The 15,935-nt window shown below is 44.5% G+C and overlaps 2 protein-coding genes across 2 annotated transcripts; one reads left to right on the forward strand and one right to left on the reverse strand.

The window, feature by feature from the left end:
• Positions 1 to 6,624: 6,624 nt before the first annotated feature.
• LOC124672617 (thioredoxin-like protein CDSP32, chloroplastic) lies at positions 6,625 to 7,834 on the forward strand. The gene has a single exon (XM_047208819.1). The coding sequence runs from the start codon at positions 6,702 to 6,704 to the stop codon at positions 7,608 to 7,610; it is 909 nt and encodes a 302-aa protein (XP_047064775.1). The 5' UTR covers positions 6,625 to 6,701; the 3' UTR covers positions 7,611 to 7,834.
• Positions 7,835 to 8,296: 462 nt separating this feature from the next.
• On the reverse strand, positions 8,297 to 12,721 carry LOC124677702 (DNA-directed RNA polymerase III subunit RPC8-like). The gene is made up of 7 exons (XM_047213664.1): positions 12,511 to 12,721; positions 12,286 to 12,381; positions 10,968 to 11,055; positions 10,113 to 10,176; positions 9,592 to 9,658; positions 9,414 to 9,503; positions 8,297 to 8,704 (listed from the first exon to the last, which is right to left on the reverse strand). The coding sequence occupies exons 1-7, from the start codon at positions 12,619 to 12,621 to the stop codon at positions 8,609 to 8,611; spliced, it is 612 nt and encodes a 203-aa protein (XP_047069620.1). The 5' UTR covers positions 12,622 to 12,721; the 3' UTR covers positions 8,297 to 8,608.
• Between the last annotated feature and the right edge of the window lie 3,214 nt (positions 12,722 to 15,935).

Consider the following 15,935-nt stretch of genomic DNA (forward strand, 5'->3'; position numbering starts at 1 on the left):
GTCGGGTTAGGCCCATGGGCGACGAAAAATACCCCTTAGCGGACGATTTTGAGACGTTGTCTATCAGAACTTTTCTTGTAGTGTTTCGTTCCTTGAGTTTCATGGAACAGAAGCACGCGAGGGCATTGAGCAAGCTAAAGCAGGACTGTCGCGACTCTTCCCCTACTTCTTTCCGAAGAAAGAGGAACCCGCAACTTTCCTTGCTCTTGCCAAGTGTTTTAATCCACCAGAAGATCTTGGACTGAAGGTACGCCAAGAAAATATGAAGGTCGCTGTTGAAAGCACTGTCGCCCTTGTTGCCGACAGCCAGCAGAATATCGACTGGACCAAAGTTGGCGACACACAGGAGATGGAAACCACGAAGTGGCGATCACTGATCAGGGCTGCGAAGCCCAACACAAAGAAGGTCTTCGCTTATCTTGGATTCGCACATACTCCTGCTCCTAGCTCGTCCAAGCCGGAGGTCTAGTAGAATGCCTTATCTTTTTCTGTTTTTTATTTTCCTGTTTCTTCTGAAATTGTCGCCACAGTAGCTTTGGCGGCAACTGTCGTAGTAATTCTTTTGAAGACTCCATCTGTAATATCTATGTAAATGTCCCGAAAATCAATGGAATTCTATTTTGCATGATCATTGATATTGAAATTTTCTTTTCCAGTTGATATTTCATAACTACTCCGCGAGACCTCATCTTGCCGATACCTTTCCTGCTTCCTCCTTCTCGAAGAAAACACTTGTCGCTGATGACCTTGTCGAAGGTTCTTCGAGTAGACACTCCTCACAAGATTTGCAAGAACTTTGCCAACAACTTCAGTCCATGAAAAAGCAGACTCTTGCGATGATGGAGCAATCTCGCAAAGCATCCGAAAAGGAAAAGATTGCTATTCAACAAGCTAAAGAAGCCATAACTGCCAAGGAAGCTGCTATTTCAGAAGCTGAAAAAGCAACTACTCGAGAAAATTTTATGCTTGATTTGATGATTGAAGTCAGTGCAGATATGTCAGGTATGCTCTTGCAAACCAAAATTCCCGTTTTCTCGCTACCTCCTTGTTCAAGATTCTTATGTTGTCACCAATCTAGGCTCCTTTATCGACGCTGCTGCTGAAGATGAAAGGGTGAATGCAAGGACAAATCTTCTCGTCAACCTTTCTCTTGACCATGGTTCTTTATTCTGGGCCACTCCTGAGCGGACCCGACAAATTGTTAGGTTTCAAGACCGTGCCTGTCAGGTTCGCGAGTTCCTTGATTTCTGCACCAGGACATTGACTTTGGTTTACAAGACGCTGTTTCCTCGAAACGAGGCACCCGACACTATTCTTGGGTTATTGGAGAAGTTTCAAGATGCTCCTCGTATCCATCACTTTGTACGAGCTCAACTATCTGCTGGTGCCAGGTTTGCGATGATGATGATCAAAATCTGCTATCCCAAGTTTGACATGAGCCAAATTGTTACCAAGTGCCTAGCCAAGATGGCGAAGAGGAAGAGGGATGTCAGCAAAATTGATGATTATGTGACCCCTGTGGCAGAAGATATGATGGATGAACTTCTTCGGATGGACTCTGAATTCTTCGAAAGGGGCAGTTATGCTGAACATAGTACTCGCACTGCAAATACTGGACGGATGACCATAGATAATATATTGAGCCGGAATTGATTTTCCTGTCTTTTTTCTTCAAATATGGCGCCCTGTATTGTTGCAAACATATACTATATTGTACAGCTTAAAAATATTTCTATTATTTTTTTTCTCAAGCCCCCGAGTGTTTCGGTGGTAAAACCTCTTTGTTGTGTATGCGAGGCTGTAAACCAAGGCAACCAAATTTTTATTGAGGATGCTATATTTGCGGGTATAAGCCCCCGAGTATTTTGTTCCTTTGCTGATTGCTATTTTGTATTTTCTTTTTGTTTGGCGAGGTATTTGATACCAAGGCGAAATATTTCTTGCACATTGGATTTATCTATGTTGTGTATGTGCTGTAACTTCGAGGCGTAAGCCCCCGAGTATGTCGACGAAAAGATGTATATCTCATCACTATATTTTATTATATTGCAGCACCTCGAGCCCGCCTCATTAAAAACCTTTCCAGCCCCACTCGGTGCCCTGAAAAGGAAAAGAGTGCGTCTGAAAACTCGCGGGCGTTTCAGTACATTGTATTTTTACAGAGGAGGACTATATTTCGACTCTAGGCGTAGAAACGCCTGAGCTGCGCCATGTTCCAGGGGTTTTTCTCGGGAACCCCTGTCTTTTTGTCCTTGATTCTGTACGCTCCTCCTTCGATTACTTCTGTGACGACGTAAGGGCCCAGCCATGGTGACTCGAGCATTTCAGTACTTTGCTGATTGAGCCGTAAGACCAAATCGCCGACCTGGAAAGATCTTGGCCGCAACCGTCGACCGTGGTAGTTTTTCGAGTCCCGCTCGGTACTTGGTGACTCGTGAGAGCACTTCATCCCGAGCTTCATCGAGTGCATCTACGTCGTCCTCCAAAGCTCTTCTTGAAGTTTCTTCGTCATATTCTGTGACTCTTGGGGAGTCATGCTCTATTTCGATCGGTAATACTGCCTCAGCTCCATGGATTAAAAAGAACGGAGTTTCTTGCGTCGCCGTATTTGGTGTTGTTCGAATACTCCACAAAACACTTGGCAATTCTTCTGGCCAGGTATGCCGAGCTTTTTCAAGCGGTCCTAGCAGGCGCTTTTTAATGCCGTTGCGAGATGATGCCATTGGCTTTCTCGACTTGGCCGTTGGTTTGCGGGTGCCCAACCGACGCGAAGTGCAGTTTGATGCATACTTCGCGCAGTATGCCTTGAACTCTTTGGACGTGAAGTTACTCGCCGTTGTCCGTGACAATGCCGTGAGGTACTCCAAACCGAAAAACGATGCTCTTCACGAATTTTATGGTCGACGCTTCGTCCGGCGAATTTATCGGCTTTGCTTCTATCCACTTGGTAAATTTATCGACGACGAACCAACATGTACTCGTATCCTCTCGGCGAAGCTTTGTGTAATTTGCCTACCATATCAAGTCCCCATTGGGCAAAGGGCCAAGACAATGGTATTGGCATCGGCTCTGCTGCTGGGGAGTGTGGTTTTGCGGCGAATCTTTGGCACGCGTCGCAGGTTCGTACTATCTCTTTTGCATCCTCGATTGCTTGTCAACCGAGTAAAATCCAGCCCGAAAAACCTTTGCTGCAATAGCTCGATCGCTCGCGTGGTGACCACATATTCCCTCGTGTACATCCTTTAAGATTATTCTTCCTTCTTCGGGTGTAACACACCTTTGCAGCACTCCCGAAATACTGCGCTTGTATAACTCCCCTTTGACCACTGTGAAGGCTTTGGATCGTCGAATAACTCGCCTTGCTTCAATTGGGTCATCAGGTATTTCTTTCCGTAGGATATACGATATGTACGCTTGCATCCATGGGATTTCTACCATCATCACTAGCTCCTGATCCTCTTCTTCATCTCGAACTTCTTTGTGAGGCGCCGAAGTTTTCTCCTCCTTCGTCTTCTTCTGCACCTTTGTCTTTGTGGATCTTTCAGCTATTTCTTCCAAAACACCCCTGGCGGGATTGGGAGGCACTGTGACCCGATGTTTGCGAGAACGTCGGCTTCATCATTGCTCAGCCTACTGATGTGATTTACTTCGCATCCATCGAACAGCTTCTCAAGCTCGTTGTACACCTCCTTGTATGCCACCATGCTTGTCATTGATCGCATCACATTGGTTCATAACTTGCTGTGCTACCAATTGTGAGTCGCCAAAGATTTTTAATCGGGTCGCACCGCAGGCTTTTGCCATCTTCATCCCGTGTATAAGGGCTTCATATTCTGCATCATTATTAGATGCGTTTGGGAATGTCATCCGTAGGACGTATTTCAATTTGTCGCCGTCAGGTGATATGAGTATCACCCCTGCGCCAGCTCCTTCTACTCTCTTGGATCCGTCGAAGTTCATGGTCCAGGTTCTCGACAAATCTGGGGGTCCTGTATTTTGTAATTCCATCCACTCTGCAATGAAGTCTGGCAAAATTTGCGACTTGATTGCCTTTCTTTTTTCATATGTGATGTCCCGAGGGGAAAGTTCTATTCCCCAAAGGGAGACACGCCCTGTAGCTTCTGGATTGTTCAATATATTTGATAGAGGTGCTTCATTGACTACTATTATCGGGTGTGCCGAAAAATAGTGGCGCAACTTTCTTCTTGTTGTTATTACTCCATATGCTAGCTTCGATGTCGAGGGTACCGCTGTTTTGAGGGCGATAAAACTTCGCTGATGAAGTATACCGGCCTTTGTACTCCATGGAGTTTTCCTTCTTCCTCTCTTTCAACAACTAGCGCCGTGCTAACCACCTGAGGTGTGGCTGCGATGTATAGCAGGAGGGGTTCCTTCTCTTTTGGTGCCACTAAGATTGGTGGTGTCGAAATTGTGCGCTTTAAATCCTCGAAAGCTCGCTCTGCCTGGGTTCCTTCTCTTTTGGTGCCACTAAGATTGGTGGTGTCGAAATTGTGCGCTTTAAATCCTCGAAAGCTCGCTCTGCCTCCTCATTCCATTGGAATTTTTCTCCTTGCTTGATTAGGGCGTAAAATGGTAGTGCTTTTTCTCCCTTCTCTTTTGGTGCCACTAAGATTGGTGGTGTCGAAATTGTGCGCTTTAAATCCTCGAAAGCTCGCTCTGCCTCCTCATTCCATTGGAATTTTTCTCCTTGCTTGATTAGGGCGTAAAATGGTAGTGCTTTTTCTCCCAATGCGGCGACGAATCTGCTTAAAGCTGCGACTCGCCCAGTTAGCTGCTGTACTTCCTTCAACTTTGTTGGCTTTCTCATTGTTACGATAGCCTGTATTTTTTCGGGATTTGCCTCAATCCCTCTTGCTGAAACAAAAAAACCAAGAAGTTCTCCTGCAGGGACGCCAAAGGAACACTTCGTTGGATTCAATTTGAGACAAAACTTGTCGAGGTTGTCGAAGGTTTCCTTCAGATCTTCAATTAGCGTTGTCCCCTTTTTTGATGTTATGACGACATCGTCGATGTATACTTGTACGTTCTTCCCAATCCGTGTCGCCAAGCACTTCTGCATCATCCTCTGGTATGTTGCTCCCGCGTTTTTCAAGCCAAAGGGCATTGTTTTATAACAAAATACTCCATAAGGTGTGATGAACGCTGTTTTGACCTCATCTTCTTTTTTTAATCTGATCTGGTTATAGCCAGAATATGCATCTAGGAAGGAAAGACGTTCGCAACCTGCCGTGGAGTCGATAATTTGATCGATCCTTGGGAGGGGAAAGTGATCCTTGGGGCAATGTTTATTGAGACACGTAAAATCGACGCACATGCGAAGGACTTTAGTGTTTTTCTTCGGCACCAACAATCCCGACGAAATCGGAATTTCGAGACGATACGCTCCTTCTTTCCCGACGCGAAAGTGGAATCTTCCGAACGTCATCTCCATAGGCTCCTCCAGATACGCATATGCATCCAAACGGGAGGGCGGGTGAGGAACAAAATCGACAGGACCAGTTGCGATCTGTTTACCTCGATCCAATGCGTTGCTTGCAGTTGATGAAGTCGACGATCTTGAATGTGCCATCGAGATCAGATCCTTGACACCTCTAGTTCCCACAGACGGCGCCAATTGACAAGGGATTAACTTATCAATGCCTACAGGTTGTAGACTAGGGTTTAGTTGGAAGTAGAGGGCAAGTAGATCTCGAAGGTTTCAGCTGAAAAGTACTCGACGATTATGAAAACTAGGGTTTAGGAGACAATGATTCGATGATCTCTTTGTCCCTCGACCCCCCCCCCCCCTTATATAGGAGGTGGAGCCGAGGGATTAGTATTGTACAAGTTACAAAGTCCGGGAAGGTTTCCAACTCATCCCATAAGATTACAAACATCATCTTCTAATACAACTTCTAACTTTCCTTAATATCAACTTGGGCTTCCGATTCTTCTTATTCTTCGAGTCGTGGGCCTTCAATAAACCCCGGGTACCATCTTCGGCAGGCCCATTGGGGATGCCTATGTCAGTTATCCCGAAGGGACACATCATATAGTTTCAGATTGTGAAACTATACACTAATTTTTTTTATGAAAAAAAGGAAGCTGAAACCCCTGCCTCCCTGAAAATAGTAGTTTATGTAAGTGCTATGTTATTATAAGGGATTTGCTAGTTCTCACCTAGATGAGAACTAACTTTATGCTCAGTCAAATTTAATACCATTTGATTTGTATCGTGATTCGTGCTAATTATAAGTTGCAACAGAAATTTGATAACATTAGTTCGACTAAGAAGTAGTCACACCCTTAATATAATGACCTTCAGAAATTCCAAATAATCAAAACATCCAAATTACCACACCCAGGTATAAAAACAGCTTACTCGAAATTTCAAAGCAAATTGATGGTAGAGCCCATGACACATAACAAGGGGTGAGAAAAAAATCAGATTGAGGATTGTGGTCGCGCCAAGAAACCAACAAAATCGCACTTAAGGGAAAATCAAAGAAAAAATCTGAGCTGAATGAAACACCAGCCACAAACCATGATGAGTGGATGGATTTTGATTGGAGACCGATTCCCCTGTCATCCTATTCTCCAAAGCCTTTTATCCCGTCCAGCTCCGCATCTCTCTTCTCCCCCCCTTCTCTCTCTCAGAAGACATCCTCACTTGCAGCTGCTCGAATAATTAGATAGCATCAATGGCCTCCACAGCGAGCTTCTTGGCCACCCTGGCCAGCTCCACCGCCACAGCCAGCCTGAGCGCCACGCCTGTCAGCGGCGGCAGCAGCAAGGTCAGGTTCCTGCCGGCGACGGCGCAGAGGCGGCGCGCGGTGGTGCTGCGGGCGGCGGTATCCGGCGCGGAGAAAGAGAAGGCGAAGCCGTCCGAGTCCGGCGACAAGGGCGGTAAGGACGCGCGCGTGGTGCAGGTACACAGCGCAGAGGAGCTGGACAGCGCGCTGCAGGCGGCCAAGAACCGTCTGGTGGTGGTTGAGTTCGCGGCGAGCCACAGCGTGAACAGCAGCCGCATCTACCCGTGCATGGTGGAGCTGAGCCGCACCTGCGGCGACGTGGACTTCCTGCTGGTGATGGGCGACGAGTCGGATGCGACGCGGGAGCTGTGCCAGCGGGAGGGCATCACCCAGGTGCCGCACTTCTCCTTCTACAAGGGCACCGAGAAGGTGCACGAGGAGGAAGGGATCGGGCCTGACCAGCTGGCCGGCGACGTGCTCTACTACGGCGACAACCACGCCGCCGTGGTGCAGCTGCACAACCGGGCGGACGTGGAGGCGCTGATGGCGGAGAACAGCGGCGAGGACGGGAAGCTGCTGGTGCTCGACGTCGGGCTCAAGCACTGCGGGCCGTGCGTCAAGGTGTACCCAACCGTGGTGAAGCTGTCGCGGACCATGGCGGACACCGCCGTGTTCGCGCGCATGAACGGCGACGAGAACGACGCCTGCATGGAGTTCCTCAAGGACATGGAGGTCGTGGAGGTGCCCACCTTCCTCTTCATCAGGGACAACAAGATCGTCGGCCGGTACGTTGGCTCCGGCAAGGGGGAGCTCATCGGAGAGATCCTCAGATACCAGGGCGTCAGGGTCACATACTGAACAAAAGCCCCACAGCAAGCCACCTGCCAAAGTTGAATTGAAACAAGCGATTATTTCTCTACCATACTTTTGAATTTGGCCAATGGAGTGCACATTGTACACTCATGTTATTGCAGCATCAATCGATGCTACGTACTCCACTAGATAATTAGACACTGCTCTATGTTTATCCGGGATTGGCCAGTCATGTCCGATTATAGCAAGTAGCAGAATTTTTGTGTCAACTTACAACTTTACAATTATTTACTGTGATAATCGAGCGTTGTCTTGCTACAGTTACGGTATGAGAATTTAAGTCCTGTTTTTAATCCATGTTTTGGTAAGAATTAACCATTTCATGTAAATTCATATTTTTGTGAGACACAAACTATTGCTCACTCGAAACTAATGGGTATAGCCATTCGCAAAAAAAAAAAAAAAAAAAAAAAAAAAAACTAATGGGTATAGAAACTAGAAAGATCTGAGATTCGCTTGTATTTTCTATTTCTGAATTGTGAAATTGTTCTGATGACTGGAGGCCAACAAGTCCCATGAACTACTTTTTATCTTTGCAAATGCCGTGCAGCAGAAACTACAGGCATCACAAGAAAAGAACACAAAAGAAATATAAGACACCGAAGTTCACCAAACATCTGTCTAAGACTCAACTAGGAAGCGTGGCAGACGTCGACTTTCCCAGGAGAAACCTACGCCGCAAATACAAAATATCTGTAGCATCTGCATCTTGTCCACCTTTCACACTTTCACAGTAACAAACAAATGTTGATTTCCCTTCCAGATCTTTTACCGAGATAACCATTGTAGGTGTAATAACCAAAACTTGGCAGAGGTAAACAGTGATGTTATCCACTACAGATTTTCTTCGTCTTCGCTTACATAGTTACATCCCTAAACTTGGCAGAGGAAGTCCTAACAGCTCTTGCAGTTCCCAGAAGCAACTTGTAGCTATTGGGCTAAATTTCTAATTACAGAAAGCAGTTCCCAGAAACAACTTGTAGCTATTGCTCTTCCTCGCCCTCTGCCTCTTCCTCTTCCTCTTCTTCACCTGCTGCCCACCAAGCAAGAAGGCCCAGACCATCCCCATTAATACTCCCCTGCAAAAAGAATACAAAGGCCAAAATTCACAAGATTTAGAGAGAAAGAAAATCAATTTGAGGCATACAAACATGTCATGCGTTGACAGCAGAAGGGTATTAAAGCACAGGCAAAACCTGATTTTGCAGGCCTTATTTGAAAAATACTTCAGACAAGAGGCATACTTGCAATACAGATATCTAGATTTTCATGATAAACAGTCCAGAAGTAGTAATTCTGAAGACATATAAGTTAGGGTGCAGAAGGGTTGTTCAGCCCGTTGAATCACTGGACCTCCCATATGCTTTTGGCACCATTGCATACTAGAAGCGGCTCATAAAATACTGTGGTGAAAGGAACAAGAAAGCAGGCTCACACCTTCGGCTCCTTCCAGTGTGGCATTTATACATCCAGTTCCCACAAATTATACTTGGGAGGATGGCCATGGGGAGTACCGCACTCATAGGCACAGGTAATGTGTTGCACAAGCATTGTATCTGGTTGTGCCAACCCAAAATATCCAAAGGAGTTAAGTGCTCTGAGAATAGATCAGGATGGTGATCCAACTTAAAGTTGTGACGGGATATTTACCTAAACAGAATGAGCATTTTACGGGTCCAACTTGGAAGTCACTAGTCATAGGTACATATTATCATACAAGAACAATTATGAATATGAACATATCAAAACTATGCATGCGTATCACAATACATGTACAAGAACACGTACATTGATCTGCATTGGAGCAAATGGCTTGTCATCCTCATTTTGCTCAACTGGTATTGGTGGGTACTTTATGCTAGATACCAAAAACCGTATCTGCATAGAGATTTGCAATGATCATAAGGGTTTTGTGGTCAGTGCATGTGAAAAGTGATTTCTTTGAATAAAAAATAATACAAAGTACCTCATCATCTATATCAAGATAAAGTTCATCACCATTTGTCTTCCATATCCACCTGCCATCTTCCCCCCTGGGAAGATATAAAGAAGAAATGAGATGTACAGAGAATAAATAACAGATTGCTATGTTCCTTAAAAAAAAAACAGATTGCTATGCAGAAAATACTTTGCTCATGAGTCATGAGTCAGGAAAAAGGAAAAAAAGATTATTCGCATGATAAGCTATAAATTACTGGTATTTAAAATAACAGTGCAGATATCCCTGCACAGATCATTATTTTATGTGTCTCTGTTATGTTGTTCCTGACTCTGATTGAGTTAGGATAGTTTTTTTTATATAAATAACTTGGCTGAAGCACATAGTAAACGTGCGCAAAAAAAAGAATAGTTGAAATCATAATCTATGAGTTAAAATCTAAATCTTCAATATAATCTAGGTGATAAATAAAACACCTCAATATTCATCAAATGATACTAGGGGTTTTGTACTGCAACAACAAAATAACACAAAGAGCAGTGAGTTACCTCTCTGTGCCACATTGCATCAAGTGTGCTGGTATGCATATATCGCTGAAAAAGTCAAGTGAAACTGGAGAAGGAAAACAGTATAGCAGTTAAAACAAACAATGTTGTGCGACTTCTCTGGTGACACAACTTACATGGCGATATAACATTATAATCTTAACAATTTCCTGAACATGAAGTGGTCAATTAAATCTTGACATCTTTGTAGACATGAAGTACCAATAGGCAACATTGTAGAAAGGAAGAAACAGGCTGAGCAGAATCAGTTAAATGTACATGCTTATCAAAAATAAAAATCTAAGAATCAACAATGAGATACTAAGCTCATTTTTTCCTTTCATGCAGCAGAATTACCCTCCAGACAGTGTGCTAAACTAGATTTTAACCTTTCACTGCTCCAAACAATATAGCATGCTTATTGCTCCTAAAGCATTTGTGAATTTTCATTTCAGCTTTACGTCTCTACGTCGGGCCCAAAATATGACAGGCATGCCAGCAAACAGTATTTTTTTTTTTAAAAAGTGTGGAAGAGTATGGCAACAGACTTTCTGAAATTGTGGTACATAAACGTGAAAATGTAATGAAAGCCGCCAAACGTGCCCTGAATAATCATTTCAACAAGAATTCATAATAAAAATATAAATAGCATGACAGAGAACGACCATAATTTTGATATTCTGATAAGACATTAGAATGAATATAATATGGTATCGAAAATATGCAGGAATTCCCGCATTACACGATGTTAGAAATCTAAAGACTTGAATCATAAGTACTAAAATAGTCATGGATGATTCAAACAAAGGGCTATAAAAGATTGGAAACCAAAAGACAGTGAGAAAATAACTGAGTCACCTTGTAAACCTTTATCATCATATCCACTGATCTTCCCAACAAGAATCTCTCCGGTAAACGGCCTGAACATCAACAACCTAAAGGAAACCTATCCAAAATGGAGAAAATAAAGGGAATCTAAGAATGATTTGTAAAACATATGAAGCCTCAAAGTAAAAGAACTTCGTCTAGGCACACATTTTGTAGTCTGTACTTATATGTCGAATTGGATTTGTAAAGTCCATGGACTTTGGATCTCAAATTCGTTGGATTTTATTGGACTGGACTTTGTTGGATGTGGACATCAATAGGATACAAGATCCAACAGAGCTTGGCACACTTGGACCTCAAATTTGGATAGCCCAAATATCCATTCGATCCACGCGCTCGCTCTCCTGTAGCTATTGACAGCGGCCGCCGCTGTGCCGCACGACATTGACCAGTCGCTCCACATCTGACGCAGCTGCCAAACACGTTCACACTATAAACAACTACTCCGCTGGCTGGTATGCACGTATTGGTGCATACTTTATGGTAAGCAGGAGTAATTAAAACAACAGCTACCGCGTGAGTCGTTGCACTACGCATGAATTACGTAAGTTGCATGGATGGGCAAGAAGCTACTGCTCGAACGCATGCGTGCGCGACTGCGCGCGTCGGAAGTCCATTGGACCTTCGACTATGCAGTATTTACGCTACATGGACTGGATGGATTTGGATACTATGAAGTTAAACATGGACTGGATATGGATCTGGCTACGTTGGAGTGGACATTACTTGGACATCTCCCATTTGGATTTGGACTACGATCCAGTTCCAGGTTGTACTCTGTAGTACCAGCAATATCAGAAGGGCATAGTAAAAGTGTGGCATACTATTCATATCGAGTTACACATTAATAACTTATAAAGAGGCTATAAGATATTGGCATCAAAATAACCAATTAAATTACCCACAACAAAAAAATCAATTAAATGAGTGCAAATAGTGGGGAACTACTACTTTTTAACTGTATTTGTTCAGAACTGCTGCTAGAACTTAGAGTGTATCAACCCAAAAGTTTCAGCAACTATGTAAGCACAGCAGTCAAATGCTAAGCACTACCAGGAAAGGCTTCCATGTAATTTCATGAAGACATTGCAGAAGAAAATATTAAACATGCATTCAACTCAGTTACGTAAATCAAAGAGCATGCAATGGCAATGTAATCACCCTTTCACAGTACAGAGCTTACAAGCATATTGAAAAAGCATATTAATACACAAAAGTAGTACTAAGTAGTAACATCCCACGGCCTTGACAAGCAAAAAATGGATGACAAAAGTGTAGCACACATTACTTTATACGTGGAGCAGCCCTCTCCTGGAAAGATGAATCCACCTTCGACGCCGACGATGTCGTAAACAGACACACAGAGCCCGAGATTTGCGACCACCTACAGTAAAAGTTCAAACAAGGATTATAGCACATATTACAATTAAGGACCAGCAAGTTGAACAGGTCTCCAGTACTGTGAACAAAATCTTGCCGCGTACTAATGATAATGAGACCGAGTTCGCTCTACCTTATCCAGGAAGAGCCTCTCAAGCTCGGCCTTGATGGCGTCGACGAGGGGGCGACTCAGCAAGGCTGGCGGCATTGGCAGGTCGTGCTCAATCTGGCTCAGAACGAACATCCTGCCTGCTACCCGGAACTGGTGACCTTCGGGGTTCGTCAGCGGGAGAGGAGCGGCGGCGAGCTCGGGGGACAGCGGCGGCCGGGGGAGGTCGGGAAGGATCTTGTGCTGTCCAAAGCGAGGAAGAGGTCGGGGGAGGAACTGGGCCGGCGCGGGTCGAGGAGGACTCCGTCGGCGGGGTGGCGGCGGGGGGGCGCGAGGAGGGGGAGAGGGCGGCGGCTGTGTGTGTCAGGATCTGAAGTCCTTCAGTATTTGTTTCCCCTATCTCTAGATCAGATCAACGGCGCGGATGACTCCATACCGTTTCAGCTGTACACCAATACTCCTAATCTCCTAATCGCTTAGGCCGACCCATTTCGGACTCTAAAATATGTTGGCCCGCGGACGTGATTGTTCATTTGCGTCGGGGGCAACCTAGCGGCCTGGCGCATTTCGTCCGATGAGACCGGCATGTGATGAAGAGATTTATATTCCTCTAATGTGAAGAGCAAGAGGAAGAGATTTCTATTCCTCTAGAATGCTGCTTGATATCATAGATTTCTACGGTAGACACGATTGAGATATTCACATTTCTAGATAGAATTGATATTTTGAAATTAGTGCACTATGTTCTAACAAATTAAACATATAAATTGTGAAAAAATAAGTTAAAACTTTTAAACTAGCTACTTCTTCTTTGAAGACCCCGCCTTGTCATCCTCACGGAGGCGCTTCCTGCTCGTCACCTCCTGTGAAGAGGTACTGGCGATCGATGCGTCCGACGAGCTTGAGTCCCCCTCCGACGAGTGGTCATTGGGGTCTTCGTCGTCGTCCGTGGACGGATGATGCGCATCCGTCTGCACCCTCGCCCGGACCCTTGCCTCCTTCTTTGCCGCCGCCGCCTCCTCGGTCGCCTTCTCCAGCACCAGTCGTGCCCACATTGCATCTTCATCTTCTTCCTTCTCCTCCTCCTCGTCCTGGCCGTCGTGGCCAACAGCGTCCCCCCCCCTCGACGACGGCCTCCCCCTCCTCATCCTCGCCATCCGTTGGTGGGGAGCTAGAGCTGCTCGGCGTGGCAGCTCTATCCCATCAATGCCGCCATCCCGGTGGCTTACCCTCGCTATCGGTGTCCGACGGCAAATATAGGTTGCTCATGGATTGAGATGAATGGCATGCCGTTTGGAGATCCTTAGCGCAGACCCAAGGGTCTTATTGAGCGGGGATTAATGGCGGCACGTATACTGAAGAGGGATGCGGTGCTCTTCAGCGGCGGTTCGGTGCTCCATTTCGGCGGTTCGCGTGTCGATCGACGCGGTTGCCACTCCGGCGGTTGCTTTCCCCGACAGTTGTTGTGCTCAAATTCGCGCCGACTCGAGCCAGGATCGTTGCCAGGCGGGCCCGTGAGAGAAGCGAGCGGGCGCTCGGCGCGATCGCGCAGCGTCCGCGGAGAAGCAAACCTGCCGCATATTTGCTCCGCGTTTACGTCTCCACAGACGGCCCGAAAACTATGCGTCTCTCCATCGGAGCAGGGTGCAGGCCCATTTTTCATCCGCGCGGATGCAAATGGTCGCGCAGCGTCCGTTTCCATCGCCCCATTGGAGATGCCCCTTGCATCCATCCTTCCATCCTTGGGAAGGAGTATGTGCTAGGGTGGGGACGAGCTTCGGTTTTGACTGAAAATCGCTTGGGTTTGTCTTTTTAGTAATATAATTCGGGTGATAAAAAAATGACGGGCCAAGTTAAATCGATTTTTTTGGTTCGGTTTTCGTTTAAATATGGCATAACGATGATAGAGCTGTGGAAAACAAAGCGCTGGGTTCCATGCATACTTTACTATCTTATAAATAGAGGAAAGTTATATGATGTGATCTCCATTTATGGTTAAGATTATAAATATTACTCTCTTATAAATAGAACTAGAAGAATACTCCGCGCGTTGCGGCGGAAACATCTAAAATTAAATTATTAAATATCTAAAAATTTGAATATATTGAAATAAATTTTGGAACACCTTGTTATTTGGAGAGAATACATTTGGCATGGAGCAACGTAAGTTCGGAGAAAATATTAGCTGATCTTGATGTTTTGAAATTCCACTATTGTCGTAGAAACCTTGTAATAGATTGAAGCTCCTAGCAAGCCGTATAGAAATAACATACTCTATGCTTGACAATTGACATGCCTTGAAAGGGTTTACATATATATGTGCATCTTATAATCTCTTTTTGGACGACATCCTAGAGAAATTACTAATCGTTCCTGATTTTTTTGAGAACATGTTAAAAATACTACAGTGTAGAGGTTTACTACACGTTTCGGCCTGGCAGTCAATATTAGTACATAAAAAAACCAATATGTATATATACTCCATGCATGCGTGATTCTAAACAATTTTGGTATTTGTATCAAATGCTCATTTGTTAGCTAAAAAAGGTGTACTATGCAAGAATTGCTTGATTCGGTCCAAACCTGGGAGTGAATGTGCCATGTTATATATGGAATTTACAATTGAACATGTCTCCCTTTTGGGATCTTTAGCTGCATTTTTAGGTAACATGTTACTTTGCCAAATCTGAAGCTGAACAGAAAAGTCACATGATAGTTGATATGAACCTGCATATCGGAGAAGACTTGTTGATAATTAAGGGATGATTAAGAACAAAAACGCATGGGCTGGATGGAAGGCACAAAGCAAGCAAAAGAATGAGAACATGTTAAAAATACTGCAGTTGTAGAGGTTTACTACACGTTTCGGCCTGGCAGTCAATATTAGTACATAAAAAATCAATATGTATATATACTCCATGCATGTGTGATTCTAAACAATTTTGGTATTTGTATCAAATGCTCATTTGTTAGCTAAAAAAAGGTGTACTATGCCAGAATTGCTTGATTCGGCCCAAACCTGGGAGTGAATGTGGCATGTTATATATGGAATTTACAGTTGAACATGTCTCCCTTTTGGGATCTTTAGCTGCATTTCTAGTTAACATGTTACTTTGCCAAATCTGAAGCTGAACAGAAAAGTCACATGATAGTTGATTTGAACCTGCATATCGGAGAAGACTTGTTGATAATTAAGGGATGATTAAGAACAAAAACGCATGGGCTGGATGGAAGGCACAAAGCAAGCAAAAGAATCAGTAGTGGGTTGCATGGATGCTATAATTAAATGATGACTAGGAGATTAAAGATCACTTAGATGCACTAACGCATGTTGTACGGTGGAAAGAAATCTCCATGTGTAGATCAGACGGTTGTTGGGTTGTTGTTGGACCAAGTTAGTAAATCCAATGACTAAAATAATTTTGATGATGTGGCTAGGTTGCATGTTG

The sequence above is a fragment of the Lolium rigidum genome, chromosome 7 (genome assembly GCF_022539505.1).
Source record: "Lolium rigidum isolate FL_2022 chromosome 7, APGP_CSIRO_Lrig_0.1, whole genome shotgun sequence".
In the NCBI taxonomy this organism is placed as follows: Eukaryota; Viridiplantae; Streptophyta; class Magnoliopsida; order Poales; family Poaceae; genus Lolium; species Lolium rigidum.

What these genes read in the sequence shown, in the direction of transcription:
- LOC124672617 (XM_047208819.1), top strand. Translation starts at nt 6,702, where the DNA reads ATGGCCTCCACAGCGAGCTTCTTGGCCACCCTGGCCAGCTCCACCGCC.
- LOC124677702 (XM_047213664.1), bottom strand. Translation starts at nt 12,621, where the DNA reads ATGTTCGTTCTGAGCCAGATTGAGCACGACCTGCCAATGCCGCCAGCC. An exon ending in AGGGCTGCTCCACGTATAAA is followed by an intron (nt 11,056 to 12,285) that starts GTAATGTGTGCT and finishes CATTTTGGATAG; the next exon opens with GTTTCCTTTAGGTTGTTGAT. An exon ending in ATCTTGATATAGATGATGAG is followed by an intron (nt 9,504 to 9,591) that starts GTACTTTGTATT and finishes ATCTCTATGCAG; the next exon opens with ATACGGTTTTTGGTATCTAG.